The sequence below is a fragment of the Neophocaena asiaeorientalis genome, unplaced genomic scaffold, assembly GCF_003031525.2.
Source record: "Neophocaena asiaeorientalis asiaeorientalis breed wild unplaced genomic scaffold, Neophocaena_asiaeorientalis_V1.1 scaffold46, whole genome shotgun sequence".
NCBI classification, from domain to species: domain Eukaryota; kingdom Metazoa; phylum Chordata; class Mammalia; order Artiodactyla; family Phocoenidae; genus Neophocaena; species Neophocaena asiaeorientalis.
The window spans coordinates 6,909,934-6,923,577 of NW_020175393.1; the positions used below are offsets into that span (position 1 = coordinate 6,909,934).

General features: G+C 40.4%; 1 protein-coding gene across 1 annotated transcript in view; it reads right to left on the minus strand.

The window, feature by feature from the left end:
• The window catches only part of KIF6 (kinesin family member 6), a 374,962-nt gene extending 362,144 nt beyond the window's left edge, over window positions 1-12,818 (minus strand). The window contains exons 1-3 of the mRNA XM_024766060.1: window positions 12,710-12,818; window positions 8,770-8,879; window positions 3,831-3,905 (exon numbers count right to left, since the gene is read on the minus strand). Coding sequence (XP_024621828.1) covers window positions 3,831-3,905; window positions 8,770-8,879; window positions 12,710-12,775 — 251 coding nt within the window. The 5' untranslated portion in view covers window positions 12,776-12,818. The remainder of the gene's footprint in view (window positions 1-3,830; window positions 3,906-8,769; window positions 8,880-12,709) is intronic.
• Window positions 12,819-13,644: the final 826 nt, after the last annotated feature.

Genomic DNA, 13,644 nt, shown 5'->3' on the forward strand with positions numbered 1-13,644 from the left:
TTTTTGCAGTACGCGGGCCTCTCACTGTTGTGGCCTCTCCCGTTGCGGAGCACAAGCTCCGGACGCACAGGCTCAGTGGCCATGGCTCATGGGCCCAGCCGCTCCGCGGTATGTGGGATCCTCCCAGACCGGGGCACGAACCCACGTCCCCCGCATTGGCAGGCGGACTCTCAACCACTGCGCCACCAGGGAAGCCCTGTCCATCCACTATTGAAGAACACTTTCCTGCAGAGTAGGAGCCTGGATTAGTGATGCTGAGCAGAGCCCTTGGTGGTGAGCAACACCCAGGAGGAAAGAGTGTTCTCACACCCAGCAGACAAGCTCAGGGCACACCATTCCTTCACCACAGACACTAGGGGAGCCACAGTGAACAGAAACAGCATTCTCAAACAGACAATGGCACTCTCAAATGACAGAGGTGAGCCCACCACTGAGAATCACCAAACATCCGAGGAAAGTCTGTACTGGGAAAGCAACGCACCAAACTCAACAGTAGAAGAACATTCACATAAAGAGAAAGTACATAGAAAGAAAAGCCAGTGTTTCCAAGAAAGATAATTTTCTTCAGAAGGAAAAGGGAGGAGATCACATGAATAAACAAGAATAGACTTTTTTCATTTCCTACAAATGAAAACTAAAATTGTAAAAACTAAAAATTTAAGAGGTAGGTGATAGAGAATATACATGGCTGAAAAGCAAACCACCATCCTGGAAGGATATAACTGGTAGTTCTGGATCCAGAAGTTCCAGAAAGAAAGAATAAATAAGTTAGAGGGAAGAAAATTAATTTTTGAATCATCAAAGAAATTAGCAATGTGATGAGCCCTGAGCTTGAATATAAGGGTTTTCAGATTGAAGTGGCTGAATGAGAGACAAGAATAAATGATTATATGAAAAAATAGCCATACCTAGACAATCAACAGACTCACTGATATAAAATTTCATAAAAAGAAAAAGAAAAAAATCCTAAAAACATCCAGGAAAGAAGGGTATTTCCTAAGAGGAAATAAGAGCCAGATTGACACTGACATCTATTCAGCAACACTGCATACAAAGAGACAATGAAGCAATATCTTCATAGTTATGAGACAAAGGAATTTTTAACCTAGAATTCTATACCCAGTCAAACTGTCATTTAACTGTGAAGGGGAATGAAAAGCTTCAGAAAGCTCCCCAGTCTTGAACTCTCTCTAAAAACTTATTAGAAGATGATTACCAGCAAAACTAAAAGGGAATCCAAGGAACAGACATAAGTATAAGAAACAGTGAAAAGCAAAGAAAAATAACTTAGAGATAAGTTTAAGCAAATGCTGATAATGAAAATGATTTTCAACAATCCTGAATAAAATGATCAGTAGATCTCAATACCTAAAGTGCTGGGAAAGTACGGAAGGCAAAGTAAAAGTGTGCTAAGGTCCCTGCCTGGGGAGAAGAGAGACAGACAGGCAGGCAGATGGAGGAAGTTCAGATGTTGAGAAAAAATACAAATAAGTTTTAATATCTGAATTTAAACCACACAGAGGTGTGTACACCTTGAGAGAGAAAATGGAAAGTGGCAAAAGCAACAAAGAGCACAGTCAAACCAACAAACAGCATGAAAGGGAAAAAAAATAGAGAGTATGATAAATAGAAAAAAAAAACCTGAGAGGATAGCTCCAAACACTATAACAGTAATAATAATAAATATTAACAGGTTAAAGTTACCAATTAAATATCAGGGACTCTGAGTTTAGCTACAAAAGCAAAAGCCAAATATATTTTATTTACCAGACCTATATTTAAAGACAAAATGACACAGGGAAGTTGAGTTAAGAGATCGAGAAAGATAAAGCAGATAGAGGCTAGCATGAAAAAAATAGCAAAAATAGTTTCAGGAAAAATGGGATACAAGAATAAAAGTATTAAAAAGGACAATGAGGAATGCTTCCTACTGATGAAAGGTATGATTCACTAGGACCAACTTGAGCAGCCTGGACAAAAATGCTCTTGCCTGTCATTTTTCAAATCCTGTCATCATCAATCAGGCTGGGCATCTTTGTCAAGTCAGTGAACAAAACAAATAAATATCCAGCCTTCAATGGAGCTTTTGTTCTAGTAGAAGACAGACAAACAAAGCAACTAGTAAGTAAACTATATAGTACGTCAGAGGGTGATAAGTGCTCAAACAAATAAAATAGGGAAGCGTGACAGGGAATGCAGTTTCAATTGGGTACTAATAAAGGAAGGCCTTCCTGAGAAGGGGATACATGAACAAAGACTTCAAAAGAGCTGAGGAAGCAACTAAGCAGATTTCTGAAGGAAGAGAATTCCTGTCAGAGGGCACAGCAAGGCCTCAAGGGGGAAGTGGGCTCAAGATGGGAGAGGCAGTCAGTAATGTGGGGGGGGGAACAGACATCCATGAAACACAAACTAAGGTCCCCTCCCCGAATGATTTTAGAAAGGCTCAAAATAAAACACATGGGATGGGCTACCTGGAAAATGACATAACCCAAAACATTACTAAAAAGAAGAGAATTTTAGAAATGTGTGACATCCAGTCAAGGAGACCTGAATTTAGTCTAAAGAGATGCTGTTGGATTGTGACTACAACTAAAATAGCTTAAGCCTACTCAATTATATTCTACCCACTATGACGGAAGACTGTATAAAAAGAGAAGGGCTTAACAAGTTTAGGGATCTAATGGACAGCATGGTGACTGTAGCTAATAGTATTTATAAATGTTAAAAGCTGCTAAGAGATTAAATCTTAAATGTTCTCACCACAAAAAAGAAATGGGAACTACGTGACAAGATGCAGGTGGCAGTTAATACTATGGTGAGAATCATTTTGCAACTTATAAATGTGTCAAATCAACACATATACCTTAAACTTACACAATGTCATGTGTCAATTATATCTCAATAAAGCTGGGAAAAATGAGAGAAGGGCGTGCTTTGAGTAGGATTCATGAGATAGGAGTCTGGGAGACAATGTGTGTCGATATATTTTCAGCAATGTCGTGGTTGAGGGTGTACTGATCCGTGGACTTGAAAAATGGGTTTACTTAGCAGACATATTTTTCATTTGAATAGTAAAGGTAGATATATCTGGGGTTAATTAGGTCATAAAATCACCCAAATGATTTCAGGATCAGAAAGCAATCTTATTACTAGTAGCTTCCCATACAGACTCCCTACAGAAAGAGAGCGTGCTTATCTAAGGGCTTGAGAGTCTAGTCTCAAGGAGACTTTGCCAACATATATTAATAAAATGGCACTCCAGTTTATTCGGAATCATTTATTCTCATGTGAGTTTGGTTCCAGTAGTCAGCAGCCTGGAACTACCCGGGTATACAGAAACAAAAGGGACCTAAGCTAAGAGTCAAGCTTTGAAATAGAGTTATTACACAGAGGTAGAGTTGGGTCATCCAGAATTAGGCCTCCCAGGTGTCACAGTCCTTCATCTGTCTAACCATATGTTTGAAACATTGTACTCAGAAAACAGCACTGGACTTAACTAACAGTCAGACAACCATCTAGGACTCTGCTACCACTAGCCACTAACCCTGAGCAGTGCTACTTAATCTCTCTAATCCTCAGAGATTTACATATCTTTCAAAATGGGAGTAATAATAGCTATTCTGTCTATCTCACTGGTTTGTTTTGAGGCTCAGAATCTAAATCTAAAACAAACAAGGTGTAACAATAGAAGGTATTAGTACTGCCATCATCACATGCCCTACAGCCTGAGTACATAATTGATATACTGAAGCACATTACCACAGTTATCTGAGAATTGAAGGCAAGATGAAAAACCACTAACCCACTGAACAAAATATAGGAAAGCCTACCTCTCAGCAACTGGTTTGGCAATGTTTTCAAAAATGGTCTCTTGCTTTTCATTCTGATCAAAAATCCTTTGAAATCTGCAAATGTGAAAACAGTAATTATTTAAAAGCTTGAGCCTTCAAACACTATTGGATTAATACATACTTTTTTTTCTCCTAAAAGCTTTGTAAATTACCTCATATTTACATCACTGGGCTTAACTAACCTAACACAATGTTTGCCCTGTAGCCCCAAACACACTGTACTCTTGTACCCCTGTATACAAATGGTGGGTAAACAGTATTGCTTTGACAAGATCTGCACAATAAATCCCTCTGAAAAACCGCAGCAGCTTTGAACCAAATAATAAACTGTGTGTTTTTTAGCTCTCAAGAGGGACAGTGTCTGCAATTGGCATCAAATTCAAATCTAGATAAGTGCATGAAATGGAAACCCAAGAACGGGATGTAAACAGCCAAAGAACTTCTGATGTCTGACCTGTAAGAAAAGAATGCAGCTGTGAAATGTATGATTTTTGAACTTAGTTTTAAAGTTTTAAACTGAAGTTTATTTTCCATTAATTAGGTACTGCACCTAGTATCAGCTACTTAATTCTTAGGACAGTTTGTTTCATTTTGTTGTTCATGAGTCAAAAGTCAAACAGTAAATTAAGATAGACCTGTCCTATAAAGGAAATCTTGATCCGACTGGCAAGGCTCGAGCCATGGGGAGGGGGGATGGTATCCATTGCACCCTTCTTGCAATGGCACCCTGATTTAGCTTAGTACAGGATCACAAGCACAGCTGAAAACCTGGGGGGAGACTCACAACCTATCCTTATACAATGTGTTAACTCACAACCAGCAAATATAGCCCCCATTCAAACATCATGAAGAAACAGACAGGGAGCAATACAAACAGGAAGGAAAGTAAAAAAGGGAGAGAAGGCAAGGAGAAGGGGGAGAAAGAGAGAGAGAGAGTGCATGCATAAGCACAGAGGGCAAAACGTTAACAATTGATGAATTTCCCACAAAGGGTAAAGGAGATTTCATTGCATCATTCCTCCACCTCTTCTGCATATTTAAAAGTTTTCAGAATAAAAATTGGGAGAGGGGGTACATTAAAGCAAAACCTTTGGAACACCCAAATCCCAAGCAGCTTTCAAAGTGCTTAGGAACCTTTGGTGTGTGTATCTGCCCACACAAGTGAGTTGGGCACATGTTCAAGTAAAGTAGAGACTACATGAAATGTAGGTTTGTTTTCACTACTCAGGAGTTCAGAAGGATGTCTGGAGCTGGGTTGGATATAAAATGGAATGAAATTCATTGTATTTAATCAACATTAATTTCAAAAGATTCCTATAGCATACCAACCACCCTTTTGAAGAAGCAAATAATGAAACTATATACAAAGAGAGATTGTAAGGCACTCTGGGTACTCATTTAGCAGGCCAGGTTATATTTCAGCAATATTTACTGAGTGTGCCCAGACACTCCTCAAGACCCTATAGGTAGGTGTATGAGGGCTTCAGATAGGAATGTTGAGATAACACGGCTGCTCACGTGCTCTCCAGAGCACTACCCACTGTGATGTCTGAGCACAGACCCAGCGGTGCTTTTAGGTGATGATGCTGTTTTTCTTCTTTTACCAGGTTGGTGATGACTGAGCGAATGAATTAGCCATTCCCAACTCCACTTCCTTAAGAGGAATGACATCTACCACCATGTAAACCAAAGAGATGGCAGGAGTTTCAATAAATCACACATTGTGCATTAAACATAAAATATCATCACCCCCAAACATTTTACTTTATATAATGCAGTTGTATAGTAATCTGGAAAGTCATTATGATCAGCTATCTTCTGAAAACCACTGAAGAGCAAAATAGAATCAAAGAGTTTAATAAGTTCAATCTAATCCTTTACAGAGGAAGAAATTGAGGCCCAGAGAGATAAAGCAACTTACTCATGGCCATGGAGCTAATCTATAATGTGCCTTGAGACATAATGTAGGTTTCCTGATTCCTAGCAGGTCCTTTCATTTATTAGGAGGTTGTGTACGCTTTTTCTAAACACCATTTCAAATGTGGTCATTGCTTATCTCTTCTCACCCCAAACCTGTTCGTCCCGGTCTTCCTCATCCTGGTAAATGACACCTCCATCCTTTTAAAAGTTCAGTCCAAAACCCTTAGAGTATATCCTCGACTCCTCTCTTTCCATTACACTCTATATATGACCCATCAGCAAACTCTGTCAGCTTTGACCTTCAAAATACATCCAGAATCCAACTATTTCTCAACATTTCCACTTGCTACTACTCTGGCCCAAGCTGCCACAATTTCTTGCCTGGTCTCCCTTGCCCCCTCACAGTCTATTTCCACATGCTAGCAAGAATGATCCTGCTCAAACATAAGTGAGATTATTCCATTCTTCTGCTCACAACCCCCCATTACCTTCTCTCAGCACTTTGGGAAAAGTTCCATATGATCTGTCCACTCTGCTGCCCCTTTAACCTTCTTCTTCCCCTCCAGACCCCTTGCTTACTCTCCTCCAGCCACACAGATCTCTCACTCTTCTTCAAACGTGCCAGGCACTCTCCCATCCCAGGAACTTCGCTCTTGCTATATCTTCAGCCTGGAATTCCCATCCCCCAGGTATCTGAATGTCTCGTTTCCTTACCACCTTCAAGTTTTTGTTAAAACGTACACCTTTCCTGAAGACCCCGTGAGATATTGCAGCCACCCCTCCACTTTGCTGCCCCTCATCCCAGCACTCCTTGTTCCCTTCCCTTGCCTTATTTTTCTCCACAGCACCCAACACTTTCTGATACATACACCTTGCCCGTCCATCTCCTCCCACTAAAATGTAAGCACCTAAGAGCAGAAGCTTGGTGGCATTCCCTGCTGTATTCCTAGCCATTAAAACAGCATGCAGTGGATGGTTAGTAAAGATTTATCGATTGCATGAATTTTCTTGGGAGAAAACAGCCTTTAAAATGCTTAAATATTTATCTCTGAACATATGTATTTTACTAATTTCTTTATTTAAAATACTAAACCAATGTTTTTAATTCAGAGATTTAGAAAGAATGATTAAGAGGTTTAAAAATAAGCAGATAGCACTTTTTCAATAAGCATGTGTTTAAATTGCACTCTGTTTGTATCTACATAACACACAGAGTACTTTGGACAGGGCCGATGGATAGAAACATGGCCAACTGTTTCTTAGCATTCAAACAGAATCATGCTGAATAAAATGTTTTAGCAAACTGTGGCTTTGTGGAGACAGGCCTAGGGTATCTGTCATTAAGTCATAGCTACTAAGGTATGTAGCATGCTTACACCAGTGGGAGAATGCCCCTTCAGAAAAGTAAGTCATATATTAGAAGGCTACTCCTTAAAGGATAGAATGAAAGGCAAAGAGGAGCCAAAAAGACCAGGTTAGGACCATCTCACCATGTAACCTTGTGCGAGAGAGAGAAAGAGAGAGAGAAACACAAAAAAATATCTGAGATGGTTTTATCCAAAGGGCAAGGGCAAGAAGAGTCTCAAAATAAGGCCTGTGAAAAACAGCATAGAGAGGAATGCAAGAGAGCAATTAGGATTCCTTCAGCAGGACCCAGGAATCTCCTACCTAAATTTAGGCCAGAGACTAAATATGGGTTTAACTCGGGCTCAAACTTCTCCAGAAATCAAAAGTGGGGATTAAAGGAAATGATGTCATCTGAAACTGGAAAATAAAGGCAGTATGAAACAGCCATAATCCCCAAATTTAAGGCCTGGCTACTAGAATAGTATTCAGACAAAGGGCACTGATGACAATCCAGGGGTAGCTCTTTGCTACTTTCCACCTGAACCATACAGTTCTGAACTGTGCTAGAGAAATAAAACATAACACATAAATATGCATATAAGTGTAATTTAAAATTTTCTAGTAGTTTCACTTCTTAAGTGAAATGAAACAGGTAAAATTATTTTTAATAATATATTTTAACACAATATATCCAACATTTTATCATTTTAACATGTAATCAATATGAAAAAAAATCTTGAGCTATTTTATATTCTTTTTATTTCACACTAAGCCTTCAAAAATCCTTGATATATCTCACACTTACAGTGCATCTCAGTTCAGACCAGCTACATTTCAAGTGCTTAAGAGCTACATGTGGCTAGTGGCTGATACACTGGACGGTACAGATACAGAGCGTACATATGTACACTTGAGGTCAGTACACCATTTATGTTATTAAGAAGGCTCACCTATACAGCACACATCTTTAATAAAGTTTAGTCATGCACTGAACTTCTTATAAGAGCTAAACTATAGTGGGCCAAAAAGGAAAAAGATAACACTTGATAAACAGATATAGTAAAGAAAGGCTGAGATCTTGGGCTATCCTGTTGGATACAGAAATATATCCCCTTTTTAACTTTGGGCACAGCAATGAAAAGACAACGTGAATTCTATCTACTAGATAAAATAGAGAACTGTGGGCTTCCCTGGTGGCACGGTGGTTAAGAATCTGCCTGCCAATGCAGGGGACACGGGTTCGGGCCCTGGTCCAGGAAGATCCCACATGCTGTCGAGCAACTAAGCCCGCATGCCACAACTACTGAGTCTGCATTCTAGAGCCTGCAAGCCACAACTACTGAGCCCACGTGTCACAACTACTGAAGCCTGCGTGCCTGGAGCCCGTGCTCCACAACAAGAGATGCCACTGCAATGAGAAGCCCGCGCACCACAACTCCGGCTCACTGCAACCAGAGAAAAGCCCACGTACAGCAACAAAGACCCAACGCAGCCAAAAATAAAATAAATTAAATAAATTTTTTAAAAAAGAGAGAACTGTACTACATTCTCCCCAAGAAATGGTGCCAGTGATTTCACAGTGGCTATTAACGCAGTACAAGAATTAGTTCAATAGTAAAACAGAAATGAAGATGAAAAGAGAAAGGCTTACTTAAATCTGTAGCTTTCTCGCTTATTATTCACAAATCCATCTGCCAAATCACGAGGTAAGATGATCTCCAAGCTAGGTGTTAATTTTTCATCTTCATCTATGGAATAAATCTGAAAACGTGAAGACAAGTGAATATAAAGTGGTAAAATTATGGCTTGAACAATGACCATGTTATTATGACATGCATTGTAATGGTGTTTAAAAAACTGCACTTTTCAGATAAAAAGTCATAACATAGCACAATTTGGATAATTTTCCTCTTTAAACTCTGTGCGCACACAAACAAATATATGGAACTGAACAAGAGGTAAAACCTAAATCAATGCCCAATCAAAGCTCAAATCCTCTTTGAATGATGTAACATTCAAATTTGAGTATCAAGTGTCTGTCTCCATTGTTGAGAAGCTAATAGCCCTGACAACAACATATTATCTAAGTATTACTTTGGAATTATGTACCAGAAATTAACATTTTACTACAACCAATAAGCATTTCTGAGCACTTCCAAAATGCTAGACACAGAGACGAAAGGACTGGGTCTGAGCCTTCTCAGAGAGCTCACAAGAATGCCGTAATTCAAGTTATGTTCAAAGAAGTAAACGTTTCCACGAGACATATTCAAGCATCTGATGAAAGACATGTGGTTTCAAAGGAGACATGTAATTCATGTCTTTGATGTCATTTTCAAGATTCTCCTCCCAGCTCAGCCACTAATTAGAAAATGACCTGGGAGAAATCACTTAACCTCCTTAAGCTGATATGGAAATGAAGGGTCTTAACCAATCGCCTTGACAATTGTAATATTCCCTGATTCTTTTCTTGGTTACCTACTCCTTTATTTATTGGCCAGGAAAAGCAAGAGTCAAGCCTATAAAGAGATCATGGGGAATAAAGAAAAGTCTACGATCCAGTGTCCAAAGACCTGGGTCTAACGCTGATCTCAATTCACCAGCTGTGTGACCAGCTACTGCTTTCAGAATCTCGGTACCTTATACATAAAATGAAGAAAACAGAATTGCCTCCATTACAAGATTGCTGTGGGGATCAAAGGATGTCATGGAAATGGAAGCATTTTGTAATGCACCATAAAAAATGTTAGTCATTAGATTTAGAGGTTTTTAAAAAAGATTTCTTGTCTTTCATCAAGAAATAAAATTCCTTCTAACAGGCAATACTTCCTGTTTAAGACCCATTTAGATGCTTGATTATGGGGGAAAAGTCATATTTTTAAATAAGTAAAAGCCTATCTAAATCTCCAGAAAGTCTGAATAATTTTCCTATGCAGATTTTTATTGAGCCCTCTCATTTAAAATGTGAGGAGCTCATGTAAGAAAAGTCATGCTGTAAAATAAAATTATTTGTAGAAAGTAATGGCAGCAGGTCCAAGGCTTTCTGGCTAGGTTTTCTCAAGAGACATTTAAAAATTATATAGTATAGGGCACTACATTATTTTTTTTTAAAGGTTAATGGCTAGACAGGTGAGTTAAAGGAGTGTGTAAGACATAAAACATAAAGGAGTGAGGGGTGCCATACATTTTTTTAAATCTGTAACACTCAGTACTCAGAAGAGAAAAAGGACCAATAATTAGAGTAGCTACTGTGACCCTCAACTCCTCTCATTAAGCCATTCTTTGAGGCATTAAGAAAAGTCCCTAATGAAAAAACTTGTTTACTCTAATAGATTGGCTTTCTACCGTTAGTCATAAAAATGTGAGATAGTTTGTTTTTAATAGGAGACAGATCAAATGCAAGGATGAATATGAAAATATTTCAAAATATACAAAGCAGTATACAAATGAAAAGCATTGCCATTGTTAAAATGATCACAGAGCATCTTCTTACGTACCTTTTAATGTATTAATCTATAAATTATCATAATTTAATATATAGTGCCTTAGGGAATATGATTAATGAAGTAATGGAGCCACAAAATGAAGAGAAAAAAAAAAAACACTTTTGAATCACTTGGTTTAACGTTACAAGGGGCGTTTCTAGTCAGAGAAACAACCACACAATCTTTGGGGGGCAAAAGGATAGGGTGCTAAAAGTGGGATTTCTAAGGAAGAGCAGGGATACTCTCTGCTCCAGGCACAGATGAACTCAAAATTCGTTCATCTGTGTTCTCTCGTGTTTGTGTTATGCGGCATAATGTTGCATCTCGGTAAGAATCTGTCATTATTAAAATACACTATGATACCTAAAAATACTTCCTGGAGTAGCAAACAAGCCACTCCACCGAATCTCACCAAAGAAATGCAAAAGGAGGCACACTGAAATATTCAAACATTGCATTTTAAGGAAAGAGGAAGTTCAAATTAAATCCAGCGTTCTCCATCAACCCACCACCACCCCCAGTCCCACTTCTATCCATCTTCTCATGTTACCATATCCAAGCACCTGTTTCTGACTGCTGAGTCAATGTAGACAAGTTCAATATTTTTAGCTAAGAATCTGAGGAGGGCTGGGGGGGTAGGGAAATGTTACATATAATTTTTATAACTGATGCAATTTTACAACCCTTCTTGAAAATGAATGTAGGAGGAGAGAAAATGGGATGATACCCATGGCTCCTTTCTATACTCTTTATTCCTTAAAATTCAAAAAAAAAAAAAAAGCCAATATTTTCTTTGGAGTCTTCTCATGCATCTTTTCCTAAATGTATTCCACGAAGGAAAAGACTGATGATGACGATGACAAGACACTATATTCTCCTTGTTTTAAATACATAAATTACATGAGGCAAATGCTAAATTATGAGCTGCTATGATGTTACATATATACATACACACTGTGTAGATATGGGATAGAGATAAAATATTATTAATAATATGCCCATTCCAGAGACTCATGAACAGGACTCAGATTGCCCTTGCCTCTATCCTTATTTTGTGAGGCAAAAAGGTTTTGTCCCAAGAGCCAAGAGCTTTGGGAAAAAAAAAATCTTTAATTAAAATCAGGGTTCTGCCACTCAGTAGGTGGGTAGCTTGGCCAAATTATTTAACCTGTCTGAGGCTCAGCTTCCTCATCTATAAAATGAAGAAAATGACATCAATCTTGCGGAGTTCTCTTGAGACTCAGGGATAATGTAGACAAAGCACCTAAGTGGTAAGAATGACTATGGTCCTTCCCAGGGAAAGAAAACAACGTTTGAGAAGCATTCAAAGTACAATATCTCTGCTCAGAGTAAGGGTCATGTCTTAACCTTCTTTGTACCCTTTCGAGTTTAGCACCCTAGAGGAAACACCTAGTAATGCTCAGTTAATGTTTTCTGAATAAAAAGTTTATGTGTATTCTGTGTCAGGATGCATAAATATCTATCCATATCTGTAATGAGTGTATGTCAACGTTCATGCTTCTGTTCCTGATAACAATAGTTAGTCAACGAATTCTAAGGGCCCATTGCGGGCAGAGCACCGTGTATGCTTTGTGTACCTTTATCTGTAACTACTGTCCTATCATCTCAGACATGGATAGGCACGTTTCTCTTGCTTGCACGTTTTGCCTGAGGACGAAAGAGAAGCTTGAGTGTACCTGGGTGGGCACAGCTGTGTGACTGTCTTCCAGAAAGGTGCAATAACAGTGAACAGCTGAGGCGCAGTCTACGTGAGCGTACACGCAGACGTACCTTCACGTGCACGTGTCCGCCGCTGCGTGAACATGTGTGTCCGGGGGTACGCATGTGGCTCTGTGAAGGTTAGTCTGGACCCGCAGGGCTGGGTTGGGTGGGAGTGTATTGGGTGTCTGTCTGTCCGCGCCCCTGACCGCAATGCGCGGGAGTCTGCGAGGCTGCCCGGGCTCCGTGTCCAAGTGTGCTGAGCTCCGGGCCGCATCCAGCGCCTGGCGCCGAACCACTCACCCCAGCCCAGGCCCCTCGCGTGCCGCCCCTCCCCCGGTCTGGGAGGCCCCGCCGCGCCGGCGCCCGTGCTGCTCCGACCCGTACCCCTTGTTGCTGCTTCCGGACAGTGGGCTTCACCCTGGCGAAAATTTGGATAGTCTGCTTCACCATCTCCTCCCCGGTTCTTGCACTGACCCTTGACCTCTCTCTCAGACCGTGGCTCCTAAATCTTCTGACTCCCGCCACCTCAGGCGAGACGAAGCCTTAGCAACAGTAACTAGGGACACTACCCAAGGAGCACCGCGCCAACCAGGACCGCCTCCTCTCCCTAATTGGTTGCTGACGGGTTGGGGAGGCCCGAAGGGAAGGATTGAGGGTGGGGCGGGGCAGAGCCTAGCGGGGAGAGCTGCGCATGCGCACGGTCAGGTCCGGCATCTGGCTTAACGCCAGAGCTGGCCTGGAGAGTGGTTAACGGGGTGATAACCGTCGTGCCTTGCTAGTTCTTCAATCCATTCTTTCTCTCTGCCAACACCTCTTTTTAGCACTGAAGTCATTCTGGTTTTTATTATTCATTCATTGAAGAAATGGCACTTGATCTGTGACAGCAATATACTGGCCCTGGATCCTGAGCTGAGCAAAACTTCCTGTGCCCACTTGGAGATTAGGGTCTGATGAAGGAGACAGAGTTTTAATAGGAAATTACAAGTTACGTTGGGGTAGCGCGGGGTTCTGTGGAAGGGCATCTCATCTAGTTCTGTTTTGGAAGAGGCCAAAGTTGGAGGAAGGGGGACTGTTTCCCATGCAGTGGTCCTGGCATGAAAGGATGGGCTGTTGCACTGTTGGTGGGAATGTGAGTTGGTACAGTCACTATGGAAAACAGTGTGCACGTTCCTTAAAAAATTCAAAATAGAACTGCCATGTGATCCAGCAATTCCACTCCTGGGTATATATCCAAAAGAATTGAAATCAGAGGGATATTTGCACTCCCATGTACGCAGCAATATTAGCCAAGATATAGAACCAACCTAATTGCCCACTAA